The 17,540-nt window shown below is 47.8% G+C and overlaps 8 protein-coding genes across 8 annotated transcripts; 2 read left to right on the forward strand and 6 right to left on the reverse strand.

Moving 5' to 3' along the window:
• Nucleotides 1-846: 846 nt before the first annotated feature.
• Nucleotides 847-2,614, reverse strand: LTR84_007122 (uncharacterized protein; the record flags this gene model as incomplete). The annotated part of the gene is made up of 2 exons (XM_064850676.1): nucleotides 847-893; nucleotides 919-2,614. 2 exons carry the CDS (start codon nucleotides 2,612-2,614, stop codon nucleotides 847-849), a joined length of 1,743 nt encoding a protein of 580 aa, XP_064702342.1.
• Nucleotides 2,615-4,611: 1,997 nt separating this feature from the next.
• Nucleotides 4,612-6,260, reverse strand: LTR84_007123 (uncharacterized protein; the record flags this gene model as incomplete). Its single annotated transcript, XM_064850677.1, has 2 exons — nucleotides 4,612-6,030; nucleotides 6,099-6,260. The coding sequence occupies 2 exons, from the start codon at nucleotides 6,258-6,260 to the stop codon at nucleotides 4,612-4,614; spliced, it is 1,581 nt and encodes a 526-aa protein (XP_064702343.1).
• Nucleotides 6,261-6,828: 568 nt separating this feature from the next.
• LTR84_007124 (uncharacterized protein) lies at nucleotides 6,829-7,972 on the reverse strand (the record flags this gene model as incomplete). Its single annotated transcript, XM_064850678.1, has 2 exons — nucleotides 6,829-7,871; nucleotides 7,924-7,972. 2 exons carry the CDS (start codon nucleotides 7,970-7,972, stop codon nucleotides 6,829-6,831), a joined length of 1,092 nt encoding a protein of 363 aa, XP_064702344.1.
• Nucleotides 7,973-9,132: 1,160 nt separating this feature from the next.
• Nucleotides 9,133-10,689, reverse strand: LTR84_007125 (uncharacterized protein; the record flags this gene model as incomplete). The annotated part of the gene is made up of 3 exons (XM_064850679.1): nucleotides 9,133-9,663; nucleotides 9,722-10,324; nucleotides 10,384-10,689. 3 exons carry the CDS (start codon nucleotides 10,687-10,689, stop codon nucleotides 9,133-9,135), a joined length of 1,440 nt encoding a protein of 479 aa, XP_064702345.1.
• Nucleotides 10,690-11,413: 724 nt separating this feature from the next.
• On the forward strand, nucleotides 11,414-12,897 carry LTR84_007126 (uncharacterized protein; the record flags this gene model as incomplete). The annotated part of the gene is made up of 2 exons (XM_064850680.1): nucleotides 11,414-11,869; nucleotides 11,926-12,897. 2 exons carry the CDS (start codon nucleotides 11,414-11,416, stop codon nucleotides 12,895-12,897), a joined length of 1,428 nt encoding a protein of 475 aa, XP_064702346.1.
• Nucleotides 12,898-13,192: 295 nt separating this feature from the next.
• Nucleotides 13,193-14,242, reverse strand: LTR84_007127 (uncharacterized protein; the record flags this gene model as incomplete). The annotated part of the gene is made up of 3 exons (XM_064850681.1): nucleotides 13,193-13,712; nucleotides 13,769-14,013; nucleotides 14,072-14,242. 3 exons carry the CDS (start codon nucleotides 14,240-14,242, stop codon nucleotides 13,193-13,195), a joined length of 936 nt encoding a protein of 311 aa, XP_064702347.1.
• Nucleotides 14,243-15,385: 1,143 nt separating this feature from the next.
• LTR84_007128 (uncharacterized protein) lies at nucleotides 15,386-16,234 on the forward strand (the record flags this gene model as incomplete). Its single annotated transcript, XM_064850682.1, has 1 exon — nucleotides 15,386-16,234. One exon carries the CDS (start codon nucleotides 15,386-15,388, stop codon nucleotides 16,232-16,234), a length of 849 nt encoding a protein of 282 aa, XP_064702348.1.
• Nucleotides 16,235-16,446: 212 nt separating this feature from the next.
• Nucleotides 16,447-17,477, reverse strand: LTR84_007129 (uncharacterized protein; the record flags this gene model as incomplete). The annotated part of the gene is made up of 2 exons (XM_064850683.1): nucleotides 16,447-16,881; nucleotides 16,941-17,477. The coding sequence occupies 2 exons, from the start codon at nucleotides 17,475-17,477 to the stop codon at nucleotides 16,447-16,449; spliced, it is 972 nt and encodes a 323-aa protein (XP_064702349.1).
• Between the last annotated feature and the right edge of the window lie 63 nt (nucleotides 17,478-17,540).

The following is a 17,540-nucleotide window of genomic DNA, read 5'->3' on the forward strand; positions in this document are numbered from 1 at the left end:
GGGGGGGGTCGTGCTGAAGTGGATAGATGGGACTACGGCTGGGTCAATACTGGATCTGTCCATCCCCCGTCTCTGTGGAGAAGAAGATATGTTACTGTGTATAGCAAGGCAGGGCTATCTAGTGGTTGGGACTTTAGGGGTAATCACTTGGTAGCCCGTCGCTCGCCTACGGTCAGAATCTGGTCATAGTGAATCATGGTGAGAAAAAATAAGTCTCGCATATTATGTAAAAGTTTTGGGAGGGTTGACAGCTTTCGGAGTGCTACATCCCATATATCTTGAGTTTACAGACGAGCATTTTCCCTGTTGCACCTCAAAAACAGCTGAGACTTGTGAAATCCATCAAAAGTCAATGCTAGTCTCGACCGCTATGCGAGATTTAGATTTTCCTTGTCTAGGCCCGTTCTGGAGCGGGTCAACCTACTACACTTGACGTCTAGGTGCCTTGTCAATGTGGCTTCACTCATCGAGGAACGCAAGCATCTAGCACATCACAGGGTTGTTGTTGGAGTGGTGGAAACAGACTTCGTGGACTTTGGCATATTGTCATTTCATTGATCCACGGGAAGAGATGGGCGAGTCAAATCGCGGGCCAATATTTCCTTAGCTACCTTGATCGACGTTGTCCAAAGTCTTCTGGGCAATAATGTCGCTGACAGTCCCTGCCGGACGTTAGCTGGGCCTATTCATGCCCAGAGCAACTGGCGACTGGGCCGCTTACTGGCAAAATGCCTGCTCTTATATCAGTTAGTGCCGTCCGGGAGGCTTGCTATGCGGCGAAGGACAATTGCAAGTAGCGTTACGTCTGAGATTTGTTTTACCCGATCATGATATGGCAATAACTAACTAATACAAAAACTCGATTGCGGTATCAATGGGGCAGGCGATGATATCTATTCAAGATCGTGAGCATTTTACACACAGTCATGTTCTGCGGTCCCTCCGAACACAGTCGGGCTGCATCAAGAGCCTGAAAGTTGACTAATGCCATTGCATGTGATGTGGCGTTCGCCCTAACGATGTTGATCACATTCTCGACAGTCTCCGTGATGGTTTTTTCGCGAGCTCGATGTTCCGTTATACCTCCGAGAAATGGTCGATGTAAAGATAGGACGAGCGTCGAAAAATAATAATACTGCAATGCACCTGCATATGGTGGCGGGTTCACCCAGAATCCGTGGCCTGGCAATGGCTTGTAAGAGTCAGGTAAAACACTGAACCAGTCATCGAGATCCTGCTGTAGCCGCTCTCCATGGGTCAAACGAAGATGCCATTCTTGCGTCTGTATAGCTTCTCGTGAAACGTAGTCAACGACTTTGGCGCTTATGTAGCAAATGCGCAAAGCGAGATCGTCTGCAGACAAAGTAGCAAGATTTTCTTTCGGAGTCCACATGGTCAAGGTTTTTCGACCATTACTGAATGCAGCCCATATGTCCTGGCGAAGCCAAGCCCACCAAGTAGCTCGTCTAAGACCAGTCGATTCACCATCGTTAGTCTGGTGACGATGTATCCAAAAAGCCCCTCTGAGATGGCGTTCAAGCTCTTTGCTGCTGCCATTGAGCATTTCACACGTGCTGATCATAACAACTGTGGCAAGAGTCTCCTGACTTTGGGCGTACGCTGTATCTTGGATTGCGCTCGCCAGAGAGTTCAAGGCGTCGTAGAGAAACTCGGTTGCATATCGACAGTCGCGATTTCGGGCTTCCTCCGCGAGACCATGAAGTGACTTATGTCGAGCTGCCGCAGCAAATATTGATTTCGCAAGTCCGATATTTCTTCGAGCGAGCTGAGGAACCACCTCCGTAAATTGGCAGGAACGATCGAAGAAGTCCAGCATTGGAGCGACCACACGAATGTAGTAAGTTAAGTACTCAATTTCGTGAGCCTTGAAATCCACATCGCGATTGGGGACCATTTTTAAGCCACCACTATCTGTGTCGTGCTGCATGCTTTGCACCTTTTCACGCCCGACTTTGCGATGTGAAACCCCGTCATCAAAGTTCCATCTAGGACTAGACTCGGCAATAGCAATCTTGTCAACATCAATCACGGCATCTTGTGCCACCAAATCATACCACTCAAGCGTGCCATCTCCTGGCGTTAGGGGTGTGCTTGAACCGCGACTACCATCGATAAGGTACAGGCTTTGTGCGGGACTATTGAAAGATTCTGGCCCCTGGACCGATTCTATGCTCTGACCGAACGAATGCCACCGCAACTGGGTTTGTATGTCTTCGTACTGGGAACAGTCGCCAATTCCACTGTCTACAGAATCCGGCTGCGATGTCGTGTCAACGGGAAAGTGCTCTAAAAGCTTCTCCTGGTCTGTAGACTGAATCTGCGCGTTATTCGAGAGAGACTCATTCTCCGGAGGTCTAGCTGTTGGGCTTGGTAGATGTTGATTTTCTTCGGATGATATACTATCGCCAAGCGCATTGCTGTAGACGCACTTTCTGTCATCCGACCTAGCGCACCCTCTGCAGATTGGCTTTCCCTCGTCACATTTGACCCGCCTAGTCTTGCACGTGAGGCAGCCTGTGGAAGTGCGCAGGCCACGTGCTCTCGACGGCCGTGTCCTCCCCTGAGGAGCTTGAGGTGGGTCAGCGACTGCCATCGTATCGAGGTAAAGAGGGAGAAGCGTGGAAGTTGGCGCGGGGATTCTGCTGTGGGGGAAGGCAGGCCTAAAGAGCCCCGGCTACTCACAACGTCTGTCGTCAAACCCAGAGGCAGTCCGGAGGTGTTGCCGACGCTGGCCCGAATCTCCGAATTCATCCTTAGCGTAAGCTAGGGATGCACCAGGCCGCTACAAGGTCTACTTACTGACTTAATAAACAGGAGATAAAATCGGGGCTAGTCATCTACCGTTGCTCTGAGAACATTCGGATACACTGTACAACACTCTAACCATTGAGGCGACATTCAAACGCCGGTTTCTCCAGGTCAACGCCTACGGTAAATTGGTGCTAGAAAATTGGCTGTATGTTACATGCCTCATATTAAAACCTTGGAGTGCTGATCGAACGGAAGAACGATGGCTTGTCTATCGCAGAGATAGACAGGCACCCGTCGGGGGCAACGTGACCTCGTAGACGAGTGGCTTAAACTTTCAAATGGCAGCTGAGGATTTGGCCACGTTGGAGTAGTAAAGCCTGCAGCGCTCCCGCTGGTGCGCAACGTTGTGAAAAAGACCCTTGAGAGGTATAGTGCTCTCTGGTCAGGATACCAAGAGCGGAGAACGCTGTTACGGTAACGTAACGGGCACAAAGTGGCAAGCCTTCGGTGGCCCGAGTCCGTAATCTGAGACTGCCTAACATTTAATTCGGTGCTGAGGAGCAGGACTTACAAGGCCTAGGTATATTTGCAGGCTCTCGGTGCAGCTAATCATAAATCTCATCGGCCACAGGACTTGTCGAGTCGTCATTGAACGACCGTTCCCACTACCCTAGCCGTAGAATAAATCTCGGGGTCTCGGCCGAGCCTGCTGAGGTTCTTCCGGGCTCCGAAAGACTTTCGCTCAACCACGAATCAACAACTCTGGCGACATCAGCCATGAAAGTAGATCCGGCATGATCTTAAGAAGACTTTCCGATGATAACCAACATATACTGACCAACATATACTGGTATACTCGGCGATCACGCCCGACATTTGCACTTCCCTTCACTGAATTCGCGGCCCTGATCTGTCTCCGCCACTGGCATGTTACATTGGTATCGCTAAAGAACTATACATTTAGGTGTTTACGACCGAGATCAACGGGCCAGCGGGATCAAGAAACTTCAACTTCATCAAGCCGACAAGCATAGCCGCGTGTTGAAGTATTTTTGTGCGTTCAATGCCGATCTATCCGAGCAGTTCGATGTTGATCATGCGAGGAAGACTATGTCCGTTCTTGTCAAGCTTTCGCTACTGACATGATGCTTAGCTTACCTGTGGGCAATTGCTTTGAGCAGATACGTTGTGTAGTTCTCGCCAGACCGTCACTGGAAAGTGATCCTACATCGCCTCCTTCTAACAGTAAGAAACCGAGCAACTCTTCGAGGGTGCCCATCGCGGCTGCATCTCGGGGAGCTTCGAAGCTTCAGGATTGGCAGGGTCGAAGAACTTCGCAGAGTGGTTTTGAGGATGAGTATACAGATTTTAAAGCAGCGAGTTATAATCCTTAAAGAGTGCTAAGGCTTAGTCGTTCTAAACCAAACGATTTCTAGGGGTCCCTAAATCTGTGCTCATACAACATCTTAGTCTGTGCACCCACCAAAAAAGACGCGTGATTACGGTGGACTATAAAATTAGTGTAGTAGTACAGTATACTATAGATCCTCTAGGAGCACTTGCTCAATATCTTGGCAACTTATATAAGTAAGACGACAACGAGGTCATTAAGCCACCTCAATGTATCAATTCGATCGAAAACGATACAAAACTCCTTTTGATGCCTAATCAGTCTTATATGTATATAATATATAGCTTAAATAAGTGAACTTTAACTTCTAGATAGTAGAAAACGGTGGTGCACAGCATAGTAGAATGCACAGAAGAATAGGTCACGTGAACTGCACAGACTAGCATGTTCTGTGTGCACAGATTAGGGCCACCCGATTTCTGGAACGTCTACTTTGTCTTCTCAATGTGATCTGTTGTGATAACCCCTTCCATGATTCCATTCTTCTCTATCGGGCCTTCTCCGCGTTTTTCAGACAAACCCTCATGGAAATTCATCTCATCTTGGTTCCTCTCGTCGCCCCGAACCTCATCTCCAAATAGTGCACCAACGCTCTCAAGAGGAAGACCACGCGTGTCTGGAAGGGTGAAGTATATAACCACAGCCGCAAAAGTCGATGGACAGATAAAGCAGAGATAAAATCTCCATCCTATTCCCTGGAAAGCGAGTGGTGCAACTTGCAACCATATCACATTCATTAGAGCCAGTCCTGATGTTCCAATCGCCATACCTTTGGAGCGAATATGAGTGGGAAAAATCTCTCCCAAGTAGACATATTGGACACCTCCGAGACTGCATTCTAGGACAAATATGAAAATGTAGAACATGGCCACCGCAGCTCTCAGGGCTGACTTGTTTGGATTGGCAAGAGCCTCCGGGGTACTTGCGTACCTTGCCACCAAGCCAGCCTCGGCACTGAGACATGCGACCGATGCAATCATACCGCCACTGAACAGGACTGGCCGAGTAACCACTTGAATCAGGTATAAAGAGCATATACTGCCTGCAATTGATGTTGTGACCCAGCCTGAAAGGTAAAGTAGCTGTTTTTCCACGCCATATCCCAGCAACGCATATACTGTGGGACCATAGTTGTTGATAACGAGTGGTCCTGTCAGCTGAATCGCTACAGTGAGCCCGAACCCCATAAGACAGCGTTTGCGATATGATGGTTTGATGAGCATGGAAACCCATGAGCTTTCTAATTGTCGGTCGATCTCGAATTGGCGCTGGATCTGGCGGAGCTCAATGCGAGCTTCTTCAGCTGGATGGAGGCGGTGAAGCACTTTCTCGGCTTCTTGAATACGATCTCTCAGTAACAACCAACGTGGAGACTCGGGTACCACCGTCAAGAGCGGTAATAGGAGTCCCGCGAGTACGCAGAGGATGACAAACTGCATCCTCCATACTATCATGCTGTCATGGTGGTAGAGACCATATCCAGTCCAAGTCGCGACGCTGTATCCTATCAATAGCGCAAGATTGTGAACTGAGACTAGAGCTCCGCGGATGCTGGGCGGAGCTACCTCGCTCATCCAGACAGGGATAGCTGCAAGCAGCATAAAACCACCAAAGCCAGATGCAAAGCGAAAAAAAATGAACATGCCAATATTGACCGATCCAGCCATAAGAGCAGCTGCAAGAATCGTGATCAGGGTCGGAATCGCGATTCCCCAACGACGACCCCATCTGTCCGACCCAAAGCTCGATGACAGACAGCCTGCAAAGCCTCCCGCGAAATACAAAGAATTAATCAAGCCTATGAGCTCATTGGCGTTCGCACGCTTATCCAGGTCAAATGTGAGAATCTTCAAAGTGGCGTTGTCAGCGCTTGTTAATATATCATAGGTCATATCATCTGACCAAGCTGACTTACGAATGATGGCTGTGCAGCAACCGTTGCAATGACTGCGTTGGCATACCCAAATGCTAGTGATCCCACCGCCATGATCAGTAGCATGAGAATGTTGTACAAACGATATTGCCTTCCATGGTGGTGCTCAATGTAAGCACCTGACTGCTGAGAAGGATTATACATGGTGGGAATAGTGAACGACTAGAAAAATCTGGATAGAGAGTTTTGCTTCAACCACTCAACCTCGTTGCTTCACCAATGACCTTTTATGTGGCGAATTGTCGATCTATCAACCAGACCGAGCCTCCCCAGATAGGACTCTCCACAAACGCTCAGCTCGGTACCCCAGCCATACTCCGCCGAAATGGAGACTCCTTCTCAGTGATTATGCCGAAGTCGAGAACCCTGTCACGTCAAGACCTCTGTGCCTAGTCGGCTGGCCCATATTCATGGAATGCCGACGCCGTGTCACGCCAATATTCCACTGGTTTCCCACCAACTATCGGTACAGTACCGTTACAACGAACTCATCGCCGACTTCGATTAGGGTGAGTGATTGTCGGACCCGCCACTTAACGTAGTGCAAGCACTCGTTGTAGTATCTGTCCCCTGAATCAGAAATACGACATGTACGGATGCTTTCCCTCGGGAGTGTCATTCGTCCGCTGCCTAGATTTGAATCTAACTAAGGATAGAAAGATAAGGGATGGGCTTTTCAATCTTCCCTGAACTAATTTAGCGTTGAAGCCTTCTATTGGGCAATGTCCTCGGCATATCGATCTGCATCCACGACACAAACTGCTTTGCCTTTCAATGCGCCAGAATGTAGGGCAAGCACCATTTCCGGGACCTGTCTGAGACCATGGAACGTTTCCATCTGAACTTTCAATCCATGCTTAGCATACTCCTCAAGCATTTCAGCAGAGCATTTACTTCCTGCTAACATGGTGCCTTTGATGTTAATATCGCGAAAAACCAGGTCGAAGATGGATATCGTGGTCTTCTCAGGTCCAGCCACCTGTATCATAGTACCATGATCTTTAGTCACGGCGCATGCCATTTGCGTCGCAGTCGGGTGGGCGCTCAGGTTGAGTGTAGCATTGGCCCCAGATGTCCCAGTAATCTTTTGAACCTCAACAATGATCCTGTGCTGACCGTCCCTTGCATCGAGCACATGATCTGCTCCAATCTCCTTGCACAACTCAAGTGATGCATCTCTCGCATCAATCGCGATAACTTTGAAACCTTTCGCCTGTGCAAACTGCACCCCAAGATGACCTAAGCCGCCTCCTGCTCCAATGATTGCAAGATAGTCTCCTACACCTAGTCCACATATTTTGATTGCGCGATAGACTGTGCGACCTGCGCAGGCTAAGGCTGCAGCCTCTGCAAAGTTGACAGTGTCTGGGATCAGAGAAGTGGTCCTGCTATCTGCCACGTGATAATCTGCGAACGCCCCATCCATACCAAGTCCGATAGACCCTTCAGTATGTTTGCAATATTGAACTCGATCCTCAGGACCTAGACAGTCCTCACACTGTCCACACAGGTTGAGCGGCAATCCACTCATCACACGTTCGCCTACTTTGATGTTGTTCACAGCGTCACCTGTAGCAATGACTATCCCAGCCCCTTCGTGCGATGCTGTCATCGGTAGGGACGCAGGGAGTGTTCCATCGATTATCATGAGATCAGTGTGGCAGAGAGATGCCGCCACAGTCTTGATAAGAAGATCATGGGACCTCAGTTCATGGAATGTTTCTACCTGGTTCAGCTCATGGGGTTTGTTCAGCTCTAAGGATTTAATTAGTGGTCTGTAGAGGTCAAGGACTGAATCACATCATACGGACAACTTGAGCGGCTGTCATCATCGATGGAATGCCTGCGATTCCCATCTCGTTGCATTACCAATTATGACTATTTGATTGGATTGCGCCACAGGATCTGTTCAGGTCAACTTTTGACAGGTCTTCGAGGTAGTTAAGGTTGCAAAGGTCTGGTTTTAGATATTGTCAATTCAAACAAATAACATCTTTGAAAGAATGATGGTCTCTGTAAAACAAGACGCGCGGAGCCTGAGCAGTCCTTACCTTTCAACGAGTGTCTTGCTTCCGATGGCCATTACCATGGCCTGGGTCTGGGTGGGTCTTGGGTGGATCGTATGAAGCATTCGGCAGTTTTATGAACCTCTTACTAGCAAGTGTCCTGCCAATAAGTGGGGTAAGACTTCGGTATTTCCGAGTGTTTTCGTATCCAAGATGCGACACAAGGGTCTCGGCTCTCTTCTATTCCCTAAGCCGAATTAAACATCGGGTGTTACCTTTATTTTCCGGAATCGTAAACTAGATGATACTATAAAAAAACAGATCTATCCCGAAAAAGTGTTTCTTCGAATGTGCTACTTGTCCTCTTTGCAGTGGTCATCTCATTGCAAACGTTTGCAAAAAATGCAGTCATACTTGGATTTGGCTTCACAGCCAATAAATCAGAATGAATTGGGCCGACAAATGGCAGGGAAGTTCTTAGGCCAAGATTTCTATGATAACATCGTCGCACAGATGGTGAGTCAATAAGATACCTCATGGGTAAGCGGATTAGGCTCAATCAATGGCTAACTTCAGACTTGAAAACATTATAGAAAGACGATGTATTCCTGAAGACAAGCATGGATTATGTACATGAGATTTGCTTCGCCAGCTACGCTCGCCCAGATCTTGGGTTTCGGGAGCGCTCCCTTCTCAACTTGGGCATGTTGATCGCCCTTGGACGTGGCCCTGAGCTTCGCATCCACATCCGAGCAGCTGTTAATAATGGATTGACGAAGGAACAGATCTGTGAGGCTTGTCGACACGCGATGATATATTGTGGGGTTCCGGCTGGGAGGGACGCTTTACTAATTGCCAGTGACGTGTTCCAACAATTGAACCAGGCTGAATCCAATTCACAATAGCATAGTCTTCGAATAGATTGATCTTTGATAGATCATTGACAGATGTTGGAGAAAATTTCTATCAAGGCCGAAGAATTGTCTAAGACGTCAAGGTGTTGCCCTTTATCACATTCCAATCAAAACCGTCTTCAGTTCTGTCCAGCTCTCCAAAGCATGTTTTCCCAACTCTCTACCCTCTCCGCTCTGTTTCCAACCACCAAATGGGAGATCGAGAGACACTGTAGGACTTGTGACATTGACGCCGACAGTTCCGGCTTGTAGCTTTTTCGATATCTTTAGTGCTCGTTTTAGATCATTTGTGTACACGCTCGCGTAAAGTCCATATTCTGTGTTGTTCGCTCTCTGGATAACATCTCGTTCGTTCGCGAAAGTTGAGACACACAGGACGGGTCCAAAGATTTCATCTTGTACCAGTTTGCTGGTCTCTGGAGGTTCATATATGATCGTTGGCTGAATGTAGTAACCGATTTTATTTTCTCGTGCTCCACCAAGGGTAACGTGAAGCTTTTCTTCCTTTGCCAAATCGAGAAAGTTCAAAATTCGATCATACTGAACATGGTCGGCTTGAGGTCCCCGACAGGTACCTTCAGCAAGCGGATCGCCACTTACGCCCGCTTTCGTAACTTCAGCTGTCACCTTTTGCAAGCGAGTCAGCTGATAGCTTCATTAGACAATCTAGGGGGGTGGGGAGTACCAATTTCAGAAAAGTCACTGCTTTACTCTCCTCGACATAGATTCGAGAGCTAGCCATGCAAGCCTGTCCAGATATTGCGAGTATACTAGCCGCGGCATCTGAAGCTGCTCTTGCCAAGTCAGCGTCCTCAAAGACGATCATGGGCGACTTTCCGCCCAATTCCAAAGTGACATTCTTCAAGTTACTCTGCGCGGCGGCGATTTTTATTGCCTTGCCTGTTATTGTTGATCCCGTGAATGCTAATTTGCGAATACCCATATGCTTCGCAATCGCCTCGCCGCAAGGTCTACCAAACCCATTCAAAATGTTAAGCACTCCAGGTGGGAATCCAATATCGGCCAAACAGCGTGCAACCACTAGGCATGAAAGTGGACTCTTCTCAGAGCTTTTGAGCACCATTGTGTTTCCAGTAGCAAGTGCAGGACCGATTTTCATACTAAGCATTAGCATGGGAGTGTTCCAGGGGATTATAGCGCCCACGACCCCGTAAGGTTGACGTATCGTCATACCAAATAACGAAGGGTCATTTAGTGATGTCTCACCCTGTACGTCAGGTGCCCTATTGGCAAAATATCGCAGTACCTCGACTCCCATTGGCACGGACTGTAGTACCTCAAGTAAATGTCTTGACTATTTCGTCATATTTTGGCAGGAATACTTACGAACTCATTGTGGACTGGTTTACCCATAGTCAGAGCCTCGAGGCGAGTCATTTCCGGGATCTCTTCCTCGAGCTTGGTCGCGAGGCGGAGTAGCCATTGAGCCCGCTCAGCCGCACGAAGTTCCGACCAGGATTCGAATGCCTTACCAGCAGCCGCTACAGCTGCATCAACGTCTTCAACCCCTGCTTCGTACACGACACCAATCGATTTTGTCGTTGCAGGGTTGAAAATCTCGAAGGTCTTACCAGATCGTGCCTCTCTAAATTCTCCATCGATGAAAAGTCGATTTTCGAATGCGGCGGCCATCGTGTGTCCGGAAAGATGCAGTCAAATAGTATCAAAAGTTATTGCAAGATTCTGCAGATATTTTTGTACTGCCGTAGAATAGAAAGTGGTAGCAACGTTCGTCGGGGAAGTGTACACCACGTGTTGCTGTGGTGTTATCAATAGTGGTTAAGTGTGCGGTGCAAATGAGCGTCAAGACTGTTCAAGCTGCATCATTTGTCAGATTCAGATCAAATGTCTAAAGCAGCTGCGTGCTTGGACCATAGGACCCCAAGAGAGGCCGTACCGCTAGGGACAGCCTCTAGGGAGTGTGGTTGGAAATTGAAGGAGGCGAGTTGGCCCGCACCTACTGAGAGCTTTGCACCGAGAGAAGCTGCTCGGCCATCGGCAGTGTGCCATGTTTTGGGTCCAGGAGACACGAGAAAAATCTCGGCTCAGCTCGGCCTTGGCGCTAGAGGAAGGAAAAGACACACGGCAGAATGTTAAGCTGTCGCTGCTTGTTTCTAGACCTTCTCAAGCTTGCTATTCAAGGATAGACGGATAGTCGTCTCTCTACCGCATTGCGGGGACTGCTTACTTTCTTCTGGCTTGGTTCGGTCTTGTCGGGGAACTGACATTGCCCCTCCGTTCGCTGAAGTACCTCGTATAAGACGTTGAGCTGACCCCAGGCATGTGGTGATCGGAGTATCAGGTTTTTTTGGGGTATAGCTTCTCCACACTTTAGCATTACTGCAGCATCTTCACAATGGCTTTGTCGGAGGTCAAAGACACATCGCAGCACCTCGAAGCCGCTGACAGATATGAGAAAGGACTCGACCCGGACAACGTCGGGGTGACTACAGAGAAGGGGCAACGCATTATGCGGAGCGCCGACTACAGATTACTCCCACCACTGACTGTCCTCTACGGTCTTTCCTTCATCGATCGAACAAATTTGGGGTTCGCACGGATTGTAGGGATGTCTTCAGACCTTCAATTGACCGGTAACAAGTACAATGTGGTACTCATGTTGTTTTTCATTACATACACCTTGTTCGAAATACCAAGCAATACTATCATTCGCCGGGTCAGTGTGCGCTACTATTTATCTGCGCTCATTATCGGTTGGGGTACGGTCGCCATGTGTTTCGGGTTTACGAAGACTTTCTCACAGATGTGTGGACTTCGTGTCCTTCTAGGTTTGTTTGAAGCAGGCTTCAATGTACGTGGACAGCACATTACATCCGAGTCATGAGTGGAAGCTAATCTAGTAAACAGCCTGCTTGCTTGTACCTTATTTCGTCATGGTATCAAAGGTACGAAACGCAAAAACGAGTTGCCATCTGGTTCATTGGCGGTGCTTTAATCTCCGGGTTCAATGGTATTATCTGCTATGGTTTGAGCCGGATGGAGGGTCTAAGCGGCCTTCGAGGCTGGCGATGGATCTTCATCATTCCCGGGGCTCTTACGATCTTACTCGCAATCCCATTCTTCTTGATCGTGTCCGACTTCCCCGAAAAAGCTCAATGGCTGAAGTCAGAAGAAAAACAATGGTTACAACGAAGACTAATGGAAGATCGTGGCGAAGACTCGGAAGTTCTTCGCCCTAAACATTTCCGAGAGGCAGCTCGTGACTGGAGATTATGGATGATGGCTTCTCTGTTATGTTTCCCAACAGCAGGAGGATACACGATGGCCTTCTTTACCCCCACAATTCTCAACGGCTTTGGTTATAGTGTTGCTGCAAGCCAGTGCCTCGCGACGCCCCCTTACATAGCTGCGGCGATTTGCTCCATTTTAACCGGCATTGTCGCTGACAAAATACGTCGCCGTGGACCCTTCATCATCGGATATTGCTTGGTCGTCATTTTGGGACTCATATTGATAGGATGGGGCCCTAACAACGGAAGTCGGCTAGTGGGCGTTTTCCTCGGCATAATTGGCAACTATTGTGCAGTACCATCAATTGCAACCTTCTTGATGAACAATACCCCTGGGTCAGCGAAACGCCAGGTAGCAATTCCAATTCAAACAACACTAGGAGGAGTTGGAGGAATCATTGGCTCTCTCATATTCCGAACCCAGGATGCACCTGCATTCAGACCAGGATTATACGCTTCCTTTGGCTGTATGTCACTAACAATTCTCTTTACATTGCTTTTGATGAATGAGTTTAGAGCGAAGAACAAAGCTGCGGACGAAGAAGGTATTCTCCTTGAAGGTCGTGAGGGTTTTAGATACACACTTTGATCGTTCCCACAACTAGTTAGTCCCCAAACAATGGAAAGCGATAGGTACAGATCTAGATATTGGTGGTGTATCTTAACGCTGTTAATTTTCCTTCTGCTAGAGTGAGTCTACACTCAGGTTGGTAACTATAATTTGAGATACATTTAAAGAATTAAACAATGATATATACGTACTTTTGATGTCTCGCACCAAATAATGAACATCCTATACCTCGTGGTCTGTTTGTATCTCGTTATGTTCGATGAAATTATAATTGTTCACACGGGTCGAACAACTATCGCAAGCCCAAAAGTCACTATAGCATATATACTAGTTTCTTGCCACTAACCTTGCCACCCCTCATGAGTTCTAGCCCATCTAGCACCTTTTCTAAGCCGTGTTCGATGTAGCTTGGATGTGGCCTCAAAAGGCTTTTCTGAAGTAAGCTTTCCACGAGCAACGCCCATTCTTGAACAAAGTCGAAATTCGCACGAGAAGCTGCGAAATCCACGTGGTCGCCTTTTTTAATCCGCTCACCTGTAGACAGGTATGCTAGTGGATAGATCTTCTTCACGTCCTCCCGAGGAATATCGGTACCTAAAAGAGTATATGCCCATACTCCGCCAGTTTCGATCAATTTACCACAGATCTCTGCACTTTTTGCAGTAGATATAGTGTCGAAAACGTACTCGATCCCGCCTCTGGAGTCCATAAATTCTTGAATGTGAGCAACACAGGCTTCAGGATTATTATAATCGAAAGCCGCGACCGCTCCTAGAGAGCTCACAAACTCGAAATTACGTGCCGAACAGATTGTGATCGGTACCAAACCAACCCTGAACAGCAATCAGTAAGTGGCATATAGATCCTATTCCCGCTTTTTATGGCTTACAATTTGGCGAATTGAATTGCAATACTCCCAGTAGCAGAGCTTCCACCGTATATGAGTATGTATCTCCCTGTTGAAGCCATAACGCCATCTGGCAAGGGCCTGGGCAGTTCCGTGTCCATGAACAAAGCTTGTCCACAGGTGATCACTGCCACGGGTAAAGTACATCCCTCCTCATGAGACATGCTATCGGGCAACCGAATAGCAATGTCCGCCTTCACCACGATACTCACCGCAAAGGCCCCATCCTAATGACGTGTTAGTCGTTGGTATAGAGAATATATGAAAATCAAGGTCTATAAGCACCTCATGGTTCAGTTCATTGCCGCCATGTGCGAATCCACAGATGCGATCACCCACTTTCCATGGTTTAGAGTAGCCTGAGCCCAGCTCTTCAACTACTCCTGAGTAATCACAGCCGACTAAACAGCCTCTGTTATTCCAGTTGTCAATATGCTTATAGTCTGTCGGGTTCATGGCCACTGCTCGGACTTTTACCCGCAAGTAGCCTTGTCGAAGTTTAGGTAACGCGCGGTCTGTGATAAAAAGCGCTTTCCCAGGCACGCCGCCATGAATGATTGCTCCCATAATGGTGAGACAACTTCAAAGTCTTGTCTCAATTGAAAATGTCCGATGTGCAACGCGTGCTGATACCTTACTTGTATTTGAGGCAGTAGTCTTAATACCAAGACAAATTGGCACTTCAAAACTTTGTGAACGCTCTGGACCGGTTACCAAGTGTTGCCGAATGCCCCTTGGAGTTAGGTTTCTCGACCTGTATAGCTATACTGTAGTAAAGGAATTTACGACTGTCAGCCGAAGACTCTTATGCCGAATCACCCGAAAGTAGCGCTTCTGCTTCGGTCCAGATTGCCACATAATTCATACGGCTCGGGTATGACGTTATCGAAAGTTGAAAGCTTAATCCGTAGAAACACTTCTCTGGAAGGACTTAAGCGACCCTTTAATACGAGAACCGGAGGGCCGGTAGAGTCCACAGTAAGCAGCTAGGCCATCATTTCTGTGATCAAGAATAAAAATCTATGACTGCCAAAAGAAACCTCTACTCCCTATGTGCCAGTTTCTCGTATAGAAGGTTTGACAAACATTATATTTGAGATTCTATCTTACGGAATTATTCGTTTCTATAACCCAAAGATGTCTTTAACAAGTGTGCCAACAACAATGCTGGCGTGGCAGAAGCATCTTCCGAGTCGAGATTTGGTCAGCAAACTCCTAGCACACAAACTTTATGATCTTTCTAAGAATACCAACAGATTAGGGTTGAAGTTCCTGTACCAACGCCCAGTGAAAACGAAATACTAGTTAAAATCTATGCTGCTGGTGGTAAGCACTAACTATATTTGGTTGCTGTTGGCTTGCTGAAAGCGTGGTCAAATCTCAGTCTGCCATAGTGATTATGCTCTCAAGGAAATGGAGACTCTTCCGCCCGAATTCAGCGATTGGAAACCGAATTTCACCCTTGTGAGTAGCAGTACAGTCTTGGTAGTTCTTCAACGACTCATGTGGTCACATCTATAGGGTCATGAAGGTTGTGGTGAAGTTATTGACTGTGGGTTGTCGGTAAAGAGTTTCAAACCAGGAGACAGAGTTGCAGTTATGTGTGTTCCCGGGTGTGGTAAGTCAACCTGCTGGGAATGCACTAAAGGCTCTCCACAAATTTGCCCAGAAGGCCCTCATTATGGAGGAGGACAAGATGGCTTCTTTGCAGACTATGCCGTAGTACCAGAAAGAGCGGCTATTCTGTTACCGGTCGGTGTTAGCATGGAAGCCGGAGCTGTTGCAACAGATGCCTGCATGACAGCACATCACGCAGTTGTAGATCGAGGAAGTGTTGCAAGGGAAGATACTGTTTTGATCCTGGGTCTTGGGGGTCTAGGATTTAATGCTCTCCAGATTTGTCTGAGTATCGGGGCACGCTGCATCGTGCTGGACAAACGACAAACTGTGCTGGACACCGCGAGAAATCTCGGCATCGCTAGCAACGACATCATTCCTCCAGATATCACGGATGTCAGTCAATGGGTGAAGGACCGAGACTTAGTGATTGACGTTGCCATAGATTTTATTGGAATGGCAGAAACATTTAAAGTGGCAGTGGAAAGTGGTAAAGCACCTCTAACTTTCCTCTTTCCCAGCAACGTTTCGCTAACCTACGACTTGCCTAAAGTGCGTAAGGCGGGGACTATAGTTATCGTTGGCCTACTTGGAATCAACCTTTCATTCGCAACAGGAACAATTGTACGCAGGCAATTGAATATTGTCGGGAGCTACGGAGGAACAATCTCGAATATCACAGCCTGCCTGGAGCTTATCAAAGATGGTGCCTTGGTTCCTCAGATAAAGAAGGGTAACATGCAGGATTTTCCAACGATCTTGGATGATCTGCATAATGGGAGAATTCAGGGCAGAATGGTGATGCTTCCCGACAACGTTTTACTTGATTGACACTTTACCTTCTCGGTGTTAGGTGTCCATGTCTCATAGATTGTGGCCATTTATACTGCGGGTGTGTGGACTGGTACTATCTTCCATAGATAAAAGCAGATCACACAATAAGTCAAAAAAAGGGTTGATAAAAGAGGCTATAGACTCAAGCCTGTGGCTCGATGAAAAGTCGTTCCAGTTCACGAACCACCGCTTGAAGCTTGTCCGATTCGCTAGCAAAGAGTGTCCCAATCCTGAGTAAGCATGGCCTGCTTTGTGGAAACGAGATCTTCCTTCTTTAGACCGAGGTCCTCGAGACCTATGATCTCTTCGTCGCGCGCAGCCCACAGAGCTTCTCCTTCATGCTGCCACCATAGATACATTGCAGCCATCTCAGTCGCCCACATAGGCCACAACTTTTCATAGTCTTCCATGGATATCTGAACATGAATAGCCTCTCTCCCGGTTGCTTCACTCCACATCTTCAACATACCCTCTGCCGTTGTTTCTTCCAAAGCAGCCACAACGTGCTTCGCACCCAATTTTGCTGAACCCATGTTTAGAATTGCCTGTGCAACTGGTCCAACGTTGTCTTTATGTGAACCAACGAGAGTAATGGGCGTTGCTGCCGACCAAGGAACGAGATGCACGTACTTGCCCGTAGATTTCTGTTCCGGAAGTTCGATTAGTCCAAGCTTCGTTTGAGATTGTTCTTGAGTTCACTTACAATTGGTCGCGGTGTTACCACAGGGTATTGGAAATTATCGCCATAGAGCGGCAGTGTTAGGAAGGTTGTCTTCTTTAATAAAGTGGGCAGTTTATTTTTGATATAAGTATCAACCCTTCCTTTCCCACAGAAATGGGGAATGTAGTACTCTTTTCCAGATATGGCTTCGGAGTCGGGGAGAGTGCTCCAGATGTAGTGCTCTAGGTCTGGGAGTTCGCTAGCAGCAAGTGCCATGTTCAGCCCTTGTGCGTGTTCGGTCTGAAAGGCTTCTTCGATCCCCATTGTGGCTAAGAGACCAGGAAAGTTTGTTACGGCGTAGATTGCTTTGGCTCCAGAAAATGCGACCTTGACAGACTGGAGGTCGTTCAAATCGCCGGCCACCATTTCCACTCCGTTCTCGATCAACTCTTTGGCGCGTGCGCCGCTGAGATCACGAGTCACCCCGCGAATTCTCCAATCAGGATTTCCAAGCAGTGACTTGAGGACTGAGCCGCCCTGACCGCCAGTCGCGCCAATGATCACGATCAGTTTGGCCATCGAAATCTTCTGTTGCTGCTAAGGGTATAATGAATGAATTCTGGAGTACACAGCAAGGGACCA

This window comes from Exophiala bonariae (genome assembly GCF_035927105.1).
Source record: "Exophiala bonariae strain CCFEE 5792 chromosome Unknown scaffold_28, whole genome shotgun sequence".
In the NCBI taxonomy this organism is placed as follows: Eukaryota; Fungi; Ascomycota; class Eurotiomycetes; order Chaetothyriales; family Herpotrichiellaceae; genus Exophiala; species Exophiala bonariae.